Genomic DNA, 15,714 nt, shown 5'->3' with positions numbered 1-15,714 from the left:
CCTTTTTCCAGTCATCCGGGACTTCCCCCGTTCGCCACGAGTTTTCAAAGATAATGGCCAATGACTCTGCAATCACAGCCGCCAATTCCTTTAGCACTCTCGGATGCAACTCGTCCGGCCCCATGGACTTGTGCACGTCCAGCTTTTCTAAATAGTCCCTAACCACCTCTTTCTCCACTGAGGGCTGGCCATCTACTCCCCATGCTGTGATGCCCAGCACAGCAGTCTGGGAGCTGACCTTGTTCGTGAAGACAGAGGCAAAAAAAGCATTGAGTACATTAGCTTTTTCTACATCCTCTGTCAAGATGGTCTCTTGATGCTGCCAAATGAAGACTGTGAGGGAGGGAGAGAATAAAACAATAGTCTACAAATAACTGGAGGAAGCAAACACTAAAGCTGGGGAGGGAAGAGATTGTTTAATGATTTATGAGGGAGCTTATCTAGAAGTTAATGGATAAAATGAACAGAGGAAAAATTTAGGCAGAGTAACTGAAAATCCACAGACTGTGAAATCTAGACCTTGGAATAGTCTCTCAAGGATGTGTCTCTCAAGGAAAGGAGTGGTCTTTTCTGATTTCTCTAGTCTTTTTCTGATTTCTCTATTCCTCTCAAGGAATAGTCTCTCAAGGAAAGGAGTGGTCTTTTCTGATTTCTCTAGTTTCTATTACGTTGGCGGGCACGAAAGCTTATGCTCTAATAAATTTGTTCGTCTCTAAGGTGCCGTAAGTACTCCTGTTCTTTTTGCAGATACAGACTAACATGGCTGCTACTCTGAAACATTTCCTAAAATGTAACTCTGGATTCTTCACACTTATATTGTTTTGTTTCTGTTGAAGACACTCATGGTTTGTCTCAATTTCTATACTTATTGTAATTTCTCAATAGGCAGAGAATTAAATATGCTAACATACTACCATAGCATCAACACCCAAATGAGAATACCCACCTGGACCCTGCTTTCCTAAAGGGGAGGAAGGTGGTGGCTGTATTTTCTCTACCATCAAATAGGAAATAGTTGTGCAACAGGAGTTTGCAAGAAGCCCCAAAAAGTTGAAAGGTAATTTATTACCAGCACTGTAAAAGCCTTACATCCCCATGACTGTCAACAGCAGGAACCCTGGTCAGCAAAGCCGTAGGATGGAGGAAGGGGTTGTTTTAGAAACAAGCTGCAGGCATTTTGTGAGACTGAGCTGGCCTTTCATGGTGACCCTATACTGAGCTGTGCCAGAGACAGAACAGAAGAGCCTTTTCACTTGTTAGCTACTCTTTTCACATTCTGAAGGGGCTTTATTCTCTCTATTTATTTTCTGCCATTATTCCTCACTTGCCATGCAATCAGGAGGAAACAGTCCTTCAAAAGTCCAGTGACAGCCACAGTAAAGCTAGGCAGTCTCTGGTGATCACAAAAGCCCTAAATCCTTTAGCACAAAGGAGTTCCCTCACAGAAGCCCAAGAGGCACAGAACTAAGTGAGACACTAATTAGAGTGTCTCTGGCTGCCCCAGGAGGTAGGGGAGAGACTAGAGATTGATGTATGAATCACAAATTATTATTTTTACAATCTATTAACTTAATATTGACTGACTGTCCCTTTAACTTTAGCAAGAACAAGATATTTTGCTTCTGTAACACTTTCCAAACACTTTAACAAATGTTTTACAAACCTTGTTACATTTCACAATCAGAACATTTCCTTAGTGCAAGTCCTCATTTTGAGCCATTCAACTTATCTGTGTTTCTAGATAAACTAAGGTTTCAGAGTAGCAACCGTGTTAGTCTGTATTCGCAAAAAGAAAAGGAGTACTTGTGGCACCTCAGAGACTAACAAATTTATTTGAGCATAAGCTTTCGTGAGCTACAGCTCACTTCATTGGATGCATTCAATGGAAAATACAGTGGGGAGATTTATATACATAGAGAACATGAAACAATGGGTGCTACCATACACACTGTAACCAGAAAGAAAAGGAGTACTTGTGGCACCTTAGAGACTAACAAATTTATTTGAGCAAAAGCTTATGCTCAAATAAATTTGTTAGTCTCTAAGGTGCCACAAGTACTCCTTTTCTTTTTGCGAATACAGACTAACAGGCCTGCTACTCTGAAAACTGTAACCAGAGTGATCACTTAAGGTGAGCTATTACCAGCAGGACAGCGGGGGACGGGGGGGCGGGGGTAACCTTTTGTAGTGATAATCAAGGTGGGCCATTTCCAGCAGTTGACAAGAACGTCTGAGGAACAGTGCGGGGGAAGGGGGGGAATGATAAATATGGGGAAATAGTTTTACTTTGTGTAATGACCAATCCACTCCCAGTCTCTATTCAAGCCTAAGTTAATTGTATCCAGTTTGCAAATTAATTCTAATTCAGCAGGCTCTCGTTGGAGTCTGTTTCTGAAGTTTTTTTATTGAAGAATTGCAACTTTTAGGTCTGTAATCGAGTGACCAGAGAGATTGAAGTGTTCTCCAACTGGTTTTTGAATGTTCTAATTCTTGACATCTGATTTGTGTCCATTTATTCTTTTACGTAGAGTCTGTCCAGTCTGACCAATGTACATGGCAGAGGGGCATTGCTGGCACATGATGGCATACATCACATTGGTAGATGTGCAGGTGAACGAGCCTCTGATGGTGTGGCTGATGTGATTAGGCCCTATGATGGTGTCCCCTGAATAGATACGTGGACACAGTTGGCAATGGGCTTTGTTGCAAGGATAGGTTCCTGGGTTAGTGGTTCTGTTGTGTGGTTGCTGGTGAGTATTGCTTCAGGTTGGGGGGCTGTCTGTAAGCAAGGACTGGCCTGTCTCCCAAGATCTGTGAGAGTGATGGGTCGTCCTTCAGGATAGGTTGTAGATCCCTGATGATGCGCTGGAAAGGTTCTAGTTGGGGGCTGAAGGTGATGGCTCGTGGCGTTCTGTTATTTTCTTTGTTGGGCCTGTCCTGTAGTAGGTGACTTCTGGGTACGCTTCTGGCTCTGTCAATCTGTTTCTTCACTTCAGCAGAGTCCAACGAGAGCCTGCTGAATTGGAATCAATTTGCAAACTGGATACAATTAACTTAGGCTTGAATAGAGACTGGGAGTGGATGGGTCATTACACAAAGTAAAACTATTTCCCCATGTTTATCCCCCCCCCACACACACACACACATACTGTTCCTCAGAGTTCTTGTCAACTGCTGGAAATGGCCCACCTTGATTATCACTACAAAAGGTTCCCCACCCCCGCTGGTAATAGCTCACCTTAAGTGATCACTCTGGTTACAGTGTGTATGGTAACACCCATTGTTTCATGTTCTCTATGTATATAAATCTCCCCACTGTATTTTCCACTGAATGCAAATTAAACCTTGAAACATTCAAACTTAATGACACAAAACCAATTTATTATAAGTTCTTACTCCAAGCACCTTTCCTAACATTTCAGGAATTATAACGTGGAAAGGTTTCAGCTAGGGTCCAGGAACATTATAGTCTCCGTAGGTATGTTTCCAACACTCTAGGTCATAATTCCCCTGCTATGCTGCTAATGCAAGTTGTTAGAGTTGAAATAGATACAGAGTTATTAGTAGTAGTGAAAAGTTATTTTATGGAAACACAAAACCAACACATTACAGAATAAGATTAAGGCCCACAAAGCAATACTTACAAGAGATCCCTCAGAGCTGTCTTAAAGATGATACGGAGAAACCTCCATCCTCCGCTGCCAATGTAAACACCCAATGTGGCTGCCAGACTCCATGACCAGGGCACACCAAAAAAACGCATAAGCCCAAGCGAGCCCAGGGAAGCAGTGCAAACCCCAATCATGTGCATTCTAGAAAGAGAGAGAGGTTTAAATATGATCACTGCCAGACTCGATCCAGACCCCCTAACTGACCACAAACAAAAGTGCAGGGATACATCCCAGAAAGCAGATGCACAGAGCACTGTTCCCTCTAAGCTGTGCACATGTGCGCGCACACTCAGATCCTAAACCCTGCGCACACAGCGAAACACCAAGCACACAAAAAATGAAATACTACATTGGAGCCAGGCCAAAATATCATTTACGGGCGACTTGACAGTGTTCAAAAGTATTTTGTTCTAGCTACTACTAGATTCTAATAGCTGGCAAGGGGGGGAAAGGAAAGGAGGTTAAATTTCCTTTTTTCTAAGTATTTAAAAATTACATTTATAAAATAACATGGTGTAAAACTATTATCACAAATTGCAAATAAAAACTTTTTAAATGCATAAGCATTTTACTCGCTTGGGCACATCTGCCTCATGGTGCACAAATTTGAACTCTGCTTCAAAAATTTGCACAAATTTTTTCCGCACACAGCCCTGGTTACCTGCTGCGGTGCGGGTGGACCTCCTCGCGCCCCCCGCCCAGCTCCCCTCCGCTCCGCCTCCATGGGCCTGAGCGTGAAGCCACCACTTGCTTCTCAGCCCCACCCCTGGCTTCCCGCACGAACAGCTGATTTGCAGGAAGCCAGGAGTGGGGGGGCGGAGAAGCAGAGCGGGGCGGTGCGTTCAGGGGAGGAGGCGGAAGCGGAGCGGAGGTGAGCTGGGGCCGGGTGCGGGGCTGCCGGTAGGCGCTCTGCACCCACCAAATTCTCCCCGTGGGGGCTCGAGCCCCAGAGCACCCACGGAGTTAGTGCCTAAGGGGCCACTTTTGATGTGATCAGTGGGGGAAGCGGCCGCTCCCCCTGCTCCTCCCTAGCTTCTAGGAGCCAGAGGGACCTGCCGGATGCTTCCTGGGAGCCGCCCCAGGTAAGCACCACCGGGACTCCCCACCTCGCCCCCTGGCAGGTCCCTCTGGCTCTTAGGGGCAGGGTGGGGTGGGCATCCACTACGGTGGCCCACGAGACCCTCCTGCCCAGTTCTGGGGGCAGTCAGGGGATGGGACAGGGGTCCCAAGTGGGGGGCGTCAAGGAACGTGGGGGGTTGGATGGGGCAGGAGTCCCGGGGGGGCGGGGGCGGGCCACCACCCCTTTGTGCGGTGAGGAGGGAACCAGTTGTTAAGATTTTGGCAGCTCATCACTGGTCACAGGCCAAAATTATTACAACTCAGAACAGCTTTGAAATAGCAGTTTTCCAAACTAAATGAGGACATTTTGATACAGAATCTGGATTTAATTATATTTATTTCAATTACCAAAAAGACAAAAAATCATCCATCAAACAAAATATTTTCTATGTGTCTAAAACTTGGTAAAAGTGGATGGCTTAAATGTATACCCCAAATTAAAAAACACAGTAAAAGAACTAAAAGAGAGCCAGCGTGGCTTATCAACCATGTAAAAGAAAGCAGTGAGAGAGAAAAAGGCTTCTTTTAAAAAGTGGAAGTCAAATCCTAGTGAGGTAAATAGAAAGGCGCATAAACACTGCCAAATTAAATGTAAAAATGTAATAAGAAAAGCCAAAAAGGAGTTTGAAAAAACAGCTAGCCAAAAACTCAAAAGGTAAAAACAAAATGTTTAAGTACATCAGAAGCAGGAAGCCTGCTAAACAACCAGTGCGGCCCCTGGACGATCGAGATACAAAAGGAGCACTTAAAGACGATATAGTCATCGCAGAGAAACTAAACGAATTCTTTGCTTCAGTCTTCACAGCTGAGGATGTTAGGGAGAGTCCCAAACCTGAGCTGTCTTTTATAGGTGACAAATCTGAGGAATTGTCACAGACTGAAGTGTCACTAGAGGAGGTTTTGGAATTAATTGACAAACTTAACAGTAACAAGTCACTGGGACCAGATGGCATTCACCCAAGAGTTCTGAAAGAACTCAATTGTGAAATTCTGGAACTATTAACTATGATTTGTAACCTGTCCTTTAAATTAGCTACTGTACCCAATGACTGAAAGATAGCAAATGTAACGCCAATATTTAAGAAGGGCTCTAGAGGTGATCCTGGCAATTACAGACCAGTAAGTCTAACGTCAGTACTGGGCAAATTAGTTGAAACAATAGTAAAGCATAAAATTAACAGACACATAGAAGAACATAAACTGTTGTGCAAAAGTCAACATGATTTCTGTAAAGGGAAGTCATGTCTTACTAATCTATTAGAGTTCTTTGAGGGGGTCAACAAACATGTTGGATCCAAGGGGGATCCCAGTGGACATAGTGTATTTAGATTTCCAGAAAGCCAAGGTCCCTCACCAAAGGCTGTTCCATAAATTAAGTTGTCATGGGATAAGAGGGAAGATCCTTTCATGGATTGAGAACTGGTTAAAAGAGAGGGAAAAAAAGGTTTAGGAATAAACGGTAAATTTTCAGAATGGAGAGGGGTAACTAGTGGTTCCCCAAGGGTCAGTCCTAAGACCAATCCTATTCAACCCATTCATAAATGATCTGGAGAAAGGGGTAAACAGTGAGGTGGCAAAGTTTGCAGATGATACTAAACTGCTCAAGACAGTTAAGACTAGGGGTCTCAAACATGAGGCCCACTGGGCTATTTCGTGCGGCCCGCCAAGCAGCCCGCACCCCCGGGCCTACTTCCAGGCCAGGGGTGGGCAAACTACAGCCTGCAGGCCAAATCCGGCCTGCGTGATTGCCCCCCGTGGCCCCGCCAGCCCCGCGCTGCTCCCTGAAGCGGCCGGCACAATGTCCCTGTAGCGGGGTGGGAGGGGAGGGGCTCCTTGCATTGCCATGGCTTCCAGGCACCGCCCCCCACATCTCCCATTGGCCGGGAACAGGGAACCATGGCCAATGGGAACTTCGGGGGAGGTACCTGGAGGAGCAGCAAGGCAGAGCATGGAGCCTTGTGCCCTCGCAGGGACATGGTTCCGGCTGCTTCCAGGAGCAGACCAGCGCAGGGGCCGGGGTCCAGGGCAGGCAGGCAGGCAGGGAGCCTGCCCTGGTCCCAGTGCATGCCGCTGCCACCCGGGAGCCCGCACCCCGAACTCCTCCTGCACCCCACACCCCAACTCCCTGCCCTGAGTCCCCTGCACCCCAACCCCCGCCGCACTCCGCACTCCTCCTGCACCCCAACCCCATGCTCTGAGCCCCCCGCCACACCCTTCACCCTGACCCCCTGCTGCACCCCAAACCCCTGCCCTGAGCCCCCTGCCACACCCCACACCTCTCCTGCACCCCCTGGGGGCGGGGAGGGGGCAGAGTTAGGGTGGGGACTTCAGGGAAGGGGTTGGAATGGGGGCAGGGAAGGGGTGGGAAGAGGCGGGGCCTCATGGAAGGGGTGGGGGTCAGTGATGTGGCCCTCGGGCCAATGCACTACTCCTCATGTGGCCCTCATGCTCATTTGAGTTTGAGACCCCTGGTTAAGACCAAAGCAGACTGTGAAGAACTTCAAAAAGATCTCACAAAACTAAGTGACTGGGCAACAAAATGGCAAATGAAATTTCATGTGGATAAATGTAAAGTAATGCACATTGGAAAAAATAACCCCAACTATACATACAATATGATGGGGGCTAATTTAACTACAACTAATCAGGAGAAAGATCTTGGAGTCATTGTGGATAGTCCTCTGAAGACGTCCACGCAGTGTGCAGCAGTGATCAAAAAAGGAAACGGGATGTTAGGACTCATTTAAAAAGGGATAGAGAATAAGACTGAGTATATCTTATTGCCATTATATAAATCCATGGAACACCCACATCTTGAATACTGCGTACAGATGTGGTCCCCTCATCTCAAAAAAGATAGACTGGCATTAGAAAAGGTTCAGAAAAGGGCAACTAAAATGATTACGGGGTTGGAACGGGTCCCATATGAGGAGAGATTAAAGAGGCCAGGACTTTTCAGCTTGGAAAAGAGGAGACTAAGGGGGGGTATAATAGAGGTCTATAAAATCATGAGTGGTGTGGAGAAAGTGAATAAGGAAAATTTATTTACTTGTTCCCATAATATAAGAACTAGGGGCCACTAAATGAAATTAATGGGTAGCAGGTTTAAAACAAATAAAAGGACATTCTTCTTCACTCAGCACACAGTCAACCTGCGGAACTCCTTGCCTGAGGAGGTTGTGAAGACTAGAACTATAACAGGGTTTAAAAGAGAACTGGATACATTCATGGAGATTACGTCCATTAATGGCTATTAGCCAGGATGGGTAAGGAATGGTGTCCCTAGCCCCTGTTTGTCAGAGGGTGGAGATGGATGGCAGGAGAGAGATCACTTGATCATTACCTGTTAGGTTCACTCCCCCTGGGGCACCTGGCATTGGCCACTGTCGGTAGACAGGATACTGGGCTGGATGGACTTTTGGTCTGACCCAGTATGGCCATTCTTATGTTCTTATGCTATTAGTCAATGAATTTGGGATGGGATTGGTGTGCCTATCATCTTGTGATGAAGGAGTCTCAGAAACATGTCTATCTTAGAGTTTTATATTGCCACCCACTACCATAGTAACTGAGCACCTTTCATGTGAAGTCAATAGCAACAGCAAAATCCCTATTAGACTTCATGGAATCTCTCGCACTTCTCCCTTCTCAAGGTAAAAACTCTGCTTGAGGTAGGATTTTTGTGAGTTTTTTTTTTAGATTTTATGAATTTCCACTATATATTGATGGCAAGGGTTTATGTAAGAATGACCATACTGGGTCAGACCAATGGCCCATCTAGCCCAGTATCCTATCTTCCGACAGTAGCCAATGCCAGGTGCTTCAGAGTGGATGAACAGAACAGGCAATCATCAAGTGATCCAGCTATTGGATAGAAAGCAGTGTCAGAGTTGCAAGTGTCCTCCTTATAGTGAAAAAGCACTAGGAACTTTTGTAGTACCATGAATAGGGGTATAAAAATCCTATTGTAGCACCCATCCCATCCCCCAGTGCAGATGAGGAGCAGGGATGTGCATTATTTCCACCACGGGGTGGGCGGGGGGCAGGCGGGTGCAGGGAAAGTTTCCAGCATCTGCATGAGGCAGAGTAAGAGGGACATGTGAGAAAAATCCTCTCCAGTGCCAATGGGAAACATCATCCAGACATTCACGTGGCTGCTTACACTATTCCAGGACGCTTCTTGCCCATCATAGGTATTGGTCTAATCTCTAGTATGGTCCACTCCTCACAAGTACCCCAGTCACTGCCCTAGACCGTTCAGGCATCTTACCACCCTCTCCGAGACACCACCTGGGATCTCTCAGACTTCACACCCAGAAACTATGCCTCCCAACCCTCCCCACATCCAACACTGCGTCAGCCCCTTCAGGTTATATCCCCCCTCCCCAAGGGGTATGTCAGCACCCCTCAAATCTCACATACCTCTAGACATCATGCCAGCCCTACTCCTTCACAATCTCAAACCCCATCCATGCACCCTGCCACTATATTAGGGCCCTCCCACACCTTCCCTCCTAAGATCATGTCAGTTGGATTACTGAGCCTACCCCCATACTCCATTCCCTAGGGACCATGCCAAACCCCAACCCTCAAACTCAAACCCCTCCAGACCCACAGAGCCACCCACCCACCCAGGGACACCATGTCCAGACCCACAGAGCCAGCCCTAAAGAAACTGCCACTTCTCCCTGATCTCGACCCCCACCCACTACTGTATCAACTACAGTGCCCAGGCCCCTGACATTTACCCACTGTCCCTAGGTCAGCCCAACAACCTCTACCCCCAAACCTGTACCCGCCGCCCCCAGGGCAGCCCCACCACCTTATTCCCGGCCTTGTGCCAGCCCACCCCCGACATCCACCCGCCGCCCCCGCCACCTCTATCCCCGGCCCTGCGCCAGCCCCCCCGACATCCACCCGCCACCCCCAGGGCAGCCCCGCCACCTTATCCCGGGCCCTGTGCCAGCCCACCCCCGACATCCACCCGCCGCCCCCAGGGCAGCCCCGCCACCTTATCCCCGGCCCTGTGCCAGCCCACTCCCGACATCCACCCGCCGCCCCCAGGGCAGCCCCGCCACCTTATCCCCGGCCCTGTGCCAGCCCCCCCCGACATCCACCCGCCACCCCTGGGGCAGCCCTGCCACCTTATCCCCGGCCCTGTGCCAGCCCACCCCCGACATCCACCCGCCACCCCCGGGGCAGCCCCGCCACCTTATCCCCGGCCCTGTGCCAGCCCACCCCCGACATCCACCCGCCGCCCCTGGGGTGGCCCCGCCACCTCTATCCCCAGCCCTGTGCCAGCACCCCCGACATCCACCCGCCGGCCCCGGGGCAGCCCCGCCACCTCTATCCCCGGCCCTGTGCCAGCCCACCCCTGACATCCAACCGCCGCCCCCAGGGCAGCCCCGCCACCTTATCCCCGGCCCTGTGCCAGCCCACCCCCGACATCCACCCGCCGCCCCCAGGGCAGCCCCGCCACCTTATCCCCGGCCCTGTGCCAGCCCACCCCTGACATCCACCCGCCGCCCCCAGGACAGCCCTGCCACCTTATCCCCGGCCCTGTGCCAGCACCCCCCGACATCCACCCGCCGCCCCCGGGGCAGCCCCGCCACCTTATCCCCGGCCCTGTGCCAGCCCCCCCCGACATCCACCCGCCGCCCCCGCCACCTCTATCCCCGGCCCTGTGCCAGCCCACCCGACATCCACCCGCCGCCCCCGGGGCAGCCCCGCCACTTTATCCCCGGCCCTGTGCCAGCCCCCCCCCCCCCGACATCCACCCGCCACCCCCGGGGCAGCCCTGCCACCTCTATCCCCGGCCCTGTGCCAGCTCCCCCGACATCCACCCGCCACCCCCGGGGCAGCCCCGCCACCTCTATCCCCGGCCCTGTGCCAGCCCACCCCCGACATCCACCCGCCACCCCTGGGGCAGCCCCGCCACCTTATCCCCGGCCCTGTGCCAGCCCACCCCGACATCCACCCGCCGCCCCCAGGGCAGCCCCGCCACCTTATCCCCGGCCCTGTGCCAGCCCCCCCCGACATCCACCCGCCACCCCTGGGGCAGCCTCGCCACCTTATCCCCGGCCCTGTGCCAGCCCACCCCTGACATCCACCCGCCGCCCCCAAGGGTAGCCCCGCCACCTTATCCCCGGCCCTGTGCCAGCCCACCCGACATCCACCCGCCACCCCCGGGGCAGCCCCGCCACCTCTATCCCCGGCCCTGTGCCAGCCCACCCCCGACATCCACCCGCCGCCCCCGCCACCTCTATCCCCGGCCCTGTGCCAGCCCACCCCCGACATCCACCCGCCACCCCTGGGGCAGCCCCGCCACCTTATCCCCGGCCCTGTGCCAGCCCACCCCGACATCCACCCGCCGCCCCCAGGGCAGCCCCGCCACCTTATCCCCGGCCCTGTGCCAGCCCACCCCTGACATCCACCCGCCGCCCCCAGGGCAGCCCCGCCACCTTATCCCCGGCCCTGTGCCAGCCCACCCCTGACATCCACCCGCCGCCCCCAAGGGCAGCCCCGCCACCTCTATCCCCGGCCCTGTGCCAGCCCACCCCGACATCCACCCGCCGCCCCCGCCACCTCTATCCCCGGCCCTGTGCCAGCCCACCCCTGACATCCACCCGCCACCCCTGGGGCAGCCCTGCCACCTTATCCCCGGCCCTGTGCCAGCCCACCCCCGACATCCACCCGCCGCCCCCGGGGCAGCCCCGCCACCTCTATCCCCGGCCCTGTGCCAGCTCCCCCGACATCCACCCGCCACCCCCGGGGCAGCCCCGCCACCTCTATCCCCGGCCCTGTGCCAGCCCACCCCCGACATCCACCCGCCACCCCTGGGGCAGCCCCGCCACCTTATCCCCGGCCCTGTGCCAGCCCACCCCTGACATCCACCCGCCGCCCCCGGGGCAGCCCCGCCACCTTATCCCCGGCCCTGTGCCAGCCCACCCCCGACATCCACCCGCCGCCCCCAGGGCAGCCCCACCACCTCTATCCCCGGCCCTGTACCAGCCCACCCCTGACATCCACCCGCCGCCCCCGGGGCAGCCCCGCCACCTTATCCCCGGCCCTGTGCCAGCCCACCCCGACATCCACCCGCCGCCCCCAGGGCAGCCCCGCCACCTTATCCCCGGCCCTGTGCCAGCCCACCCCTGACATCCACCCGCCGCCCCCAGGGCAGCCCCGCCACCTTATCCCCGGCCCTGTGCCAGCCCACCCCTGACATCCACCCGCCGCCCCCAAGGGCAGCCCCGCCACCTCTATCCCCGGCCCTGTGCCAGCCCACCCCGACATCCACCCGCCGCCCCCCGCCACCTCTATCCCCGGCCCTGTGCCAGCCCACCCCTGACATCCACCCGCCACCCCTGGGGCAGCCCTGCCACCTTATCCCCGGCCCTGTGCCAGCCCACCCCCGACATCCACCCGCCGCCCCCGGGGCAGCCCCGCCACCTCTATCCCCGGCCCTGTGCCAGCTCCCCCGACATCCACCCGCCACCCCCGGGGCAGCCCCGCCACCTCTATCCCCGGCCCTGTACCAGCCCACCCCCCGACATCCACCCGCCACCCCTGGGGCAGCCCCGCCACCTTATCCCCGGCCCTGTGCCAGCCCACCCCTGACATCCACCCGCCGCCCCCGGGCAGCCCCGCCACCTTATCCCCGGCCCTGTGCCAGCCCCCCCCCCGACATCCACCCGCCGCCCCCAGGGCAGCCCCACCACCTCTATCCCCGGCCCTGTACCAGCCCACCCCTGACATCCACCCGCCGCCCCCGGGGCAGCCCCGCCACCTTATCCCCGGCCCTGTGCCAGCCCACCCCCGACATCCACCCGCCGCCCCCAGGGCAGCCCCGCCATCTTATCCCCGGCCCTGTGCCAGCCCACCCCTAACATCCACCCGCCGCCCCCAGGGCAGCCCCGCCACCTTATCCCCGGCCCTGTGCCAGCCCCCCCCCCGACATCCACCCGCCACCCCCGGGCAGCCCCGCCACCTTATCCCCGGCCCTGTGCCGGCACCCCCGACATCCACCCGCTGGCCCCGGGGCAGCCCCGCCACCTCTATCCCCGGCCCTGTGCCAGCCCCCCCCCGACATCCACCCGCCGCCCCCAGGGCAGCCCCGCCACCTCTATCCCCGGCCCTGTGCCAGCCACCCCTCCCCCCCGACATCCACCCGCCGCCCCCAACCCGGGGGACACCGCGCTCACCCGAACCTTTGCCGAGCTCCGACTCCCCCTCCCCGCTGCCTGGTCACACTCCGGCGCCTTCTGCCCCCGCGCCAGCCGCAGCCCCGCCCCGGAAACAGCCTGAGCTCCGCCCGCGAAGGGCGGCCCCGGGAGGAGCACAGCCAGATCATAGAGAGGGCGGCTAGAGTGGCTGGTGAGGGGACATAGAGAGCCGCAGGAAAAAGCCGCCGGCCGAGCGAGCTCAGGGAGGAGAATGGGGATAGAGGGGCCGGAAGGAGGAGCATGGAGAGCCGAGGGAAGGGGACAGAGGAGCTGGAGGGGAAAACAAAGAGCCAGAGGAGGGGGGAACATAGTGAGCCTGGGGTGGGGGTTAGTGGGGCTGCAAGGAGGGGATAGAGAGGTTGGAGGGAGGAGCATGGGGAGGGATAGGAGGGAACATAGAGACCTGGCGGGGGAGGGATAGAGCGGTTGGAGGGAGGAGCATAGAGAGCTGGCATTGTGGGGGATAGAGAGGTTGCAGGGAGGAGCATAGAGAGCTGGCGTGGTGGGGGATAGAAGGGCTTGAGGGAGGAGCATGGAGAGCTAGGGGCGAGGATAGAGGTTGGAGGGAGGAGCATGGGGAGGGGATAGAAGGGCTGGAGGGAGGAACATAGAGAACTGGCATGGTAGGGGATAGAGAGGTTGCAGGGAGGAGCTTCGGGAGGGGCTAGAGTAGTGATCTCCAACTTTTTACTCCCAAAATCACTTTTTGAATTTAAGGGCAACCCTCAATCTATTCCACCCCTTCCCTGAAGCCCCTCCACACTCGCTCCAACCCCCTCTCTCCATCACTTGCTCTCCCCTACCCTCACTCACTTTCACCAGGCTGGCGGAGGAGGGGGTGCAGGCTCTGAGCTGGAACCAAGGGGTTTGCAGTGTGGGAGGGGGCTCTGGACTGAGCCTGGGGCAGGGGTTTGGAGAGCAGGAGGGGGCTCTGGGCTGGGGCAGAGTGTTCGGGTGCAGGAGTAGGTGGTGGTGCTCGCTCTGGGAGGGAGGTCAGCGCTTGGGGTGCAGGAGGGAGTTTGGGGTGCTGGCTCCTGGAGGGGGCTCAGGGCTGGTTTGGGGTGCTGGGTCTGGGAGGCTGACACTAAGGCTGACTTCCTGCCTACCCCATCCACACGCCGCTCCTGGAAGGGGCCAATACACCCCTTGGGGGGAGGGAGGAACGGCACGTGGCTCTGCACACTACCCCTCTCTGCAAGCACTGCCTCCGCAGGTCCCACTGGCCACAGCTCCCCGTTCCCGGCCAATGGGAGCTGCGGGGGCAGTGCTTGCAGGCAGGAGCAGTGTGTGGATGGAGACCCCTGTCACCCCGGCTGCGGGGCTGCACTGGCTGCTTCAGGGAGCGGTGTGGGGCCGGGGCAGGCAGGGAGCCTCTCTTAGCAGCAGCCCCGCTGCACTGCGGGAGATCACAGTCGACTGGGAGATCCTCTAGGATCGACCCATCAGTGACCACTGGGATAGAGGGACTGGAAGGAGGAGCATAGAGGGGCTGGAGGGAGAAGGGGTTGAAAGGAGGAGCACAGAGAACCTGGTGGGCAGGGCTGGAGGGAGGACCATACAGGGGCTAGCTGGGATAGCGTTTTTGGTTTTCCTGGGTCAGGCCTTTCTGCTGGAAATGGCACTTGCTCCAGACATACTGCAGCAGCCCTTCCCCTTGGCCTAGCTCTACAGGCCTGTGTACAGGCATTTGGCAGGGCCCAAAGCTAATGCAGAGCAGAGGTGCATCATGCGCTTCTGGTGGGCACCCCAAACTGGTGATGCACATAGCAAACAATGGGACCGTTTCCAAAGGTGACTGAAATAATCCAGAACAGAGTTACAGCCAGGAAAACAAAAAAGCTTAAAACATTTTGTGGGCTGTGAGTTTAGGTGTTCCCCTTATCAGATTCCCCCAGAGCTACACTGATTCCCTTTGATTCTCAAACACAAAATATATGAATATGCAGAGCTCATAGGACCAGATTCTGATATCAAAATGGAATAAATGAAGAGTAATTCCATCTAAATTAGTGACTTTACTTCTGAGTTACACAGATATAATTGCATTCAGAATCTGGTCTGTGGGGGATTTCCTTTTTTTGTTTAAAAATGGTTGTAACGATGCTGCCTCTGGTGGGACACAACTGAGAGTATCAATTCAGGACAAATTGCTTAGAGCAGGGCAGTTACAGCCCAAGGCTGGGTTTCCTTTACCATTAAGGCACACCGAACCAGCCAAACAGAGAGGACTTCGGTCTCACCCCACTGGCTAACCATAAGTACAAGCAGTTCCCTTAGACACTCCAGTTTCCCAGTATCACCACCAGTGCCACCTGTTATGGGGATAAATGGTAATGAAAACCAATACCCCAGTAAAAGAAAAAAAAGCGTTCTCCGGATCCCAAAGGACCAAGCCCCAGACCCAGGTCAATATACAAGTCAGATCTTACTGACAAATCATGCTGTTGCCAATCCTTTAGAATCTAAAATCTAAAGGTTTATGCATAAAAGAAATATAGATGAGAGCTAAAATTGATTGTGCTTTCTTTGTTCCAACCACAAACTGTTGTAGCCAGCATTGCAAGGTATTTACATGCCAGATATGCTAACCCTTCGTATGCCCGTTCATGCTTTGGCCACCATTCCAGAGGGTATGCTTCCATGCTGATGACGCTTGTTAAAAAAAATTATGTGTTAATTAAATTTGTGACTGAACTCCTTGG

The 15,714-nt window shown here is 54.7% G+C and overlaps 1 protein-coding gene across 1 annotated transcript in view; it reads right to left on the bottom strand.

The window, feature by feature from the left end:
- SLC27A1 (solute carrier family 27 member 1) overlaps positions 1-13,375 on the bottom strand; it is a 33,279-nt gene extending 19,904 nt beyond the window's left edge. The window contains exons 1-2 of the mRNA XM_037888066.2: positions 12,992-13,375; positions 3,645-3,812 (exon numbers count right to left, since the gene is read on the bottom strand). Of these exons, the coding sequence (XP_037743994.2) occupies positions 3,645-3,812; positions 12,992-13,254 (431 nt within the window). The 5' untranslated portion in view covers positions 13,255-13,375. The remainder of the gene's footprint in view (positions 1-3,644; positions 3,813-12,991) is intronic.
- Between the last annotated feature and the right edge of the window lie 2,339 nt (positions 13,376-15,714).

The sequence above is a fragment of the Chelonia mydas genome, chromosome 20 (assembly GCF_015237465.2).
Source record: "Chelonia mydas isolate rCheMyd1 chromosome 20, rCheMyd1.pri.v2, whole genome shotgun sequence".
NCBI lineage: Eukaryota > Metazoa > Chordata > Testudines > Cheloniidae > Chelonia > Chelonia mydas.
The sequence above is the reverse complement of the archived record's forward strand: the minus strand, read 5'-3'. Positions and strand labels throughout refer to the sequence as shown.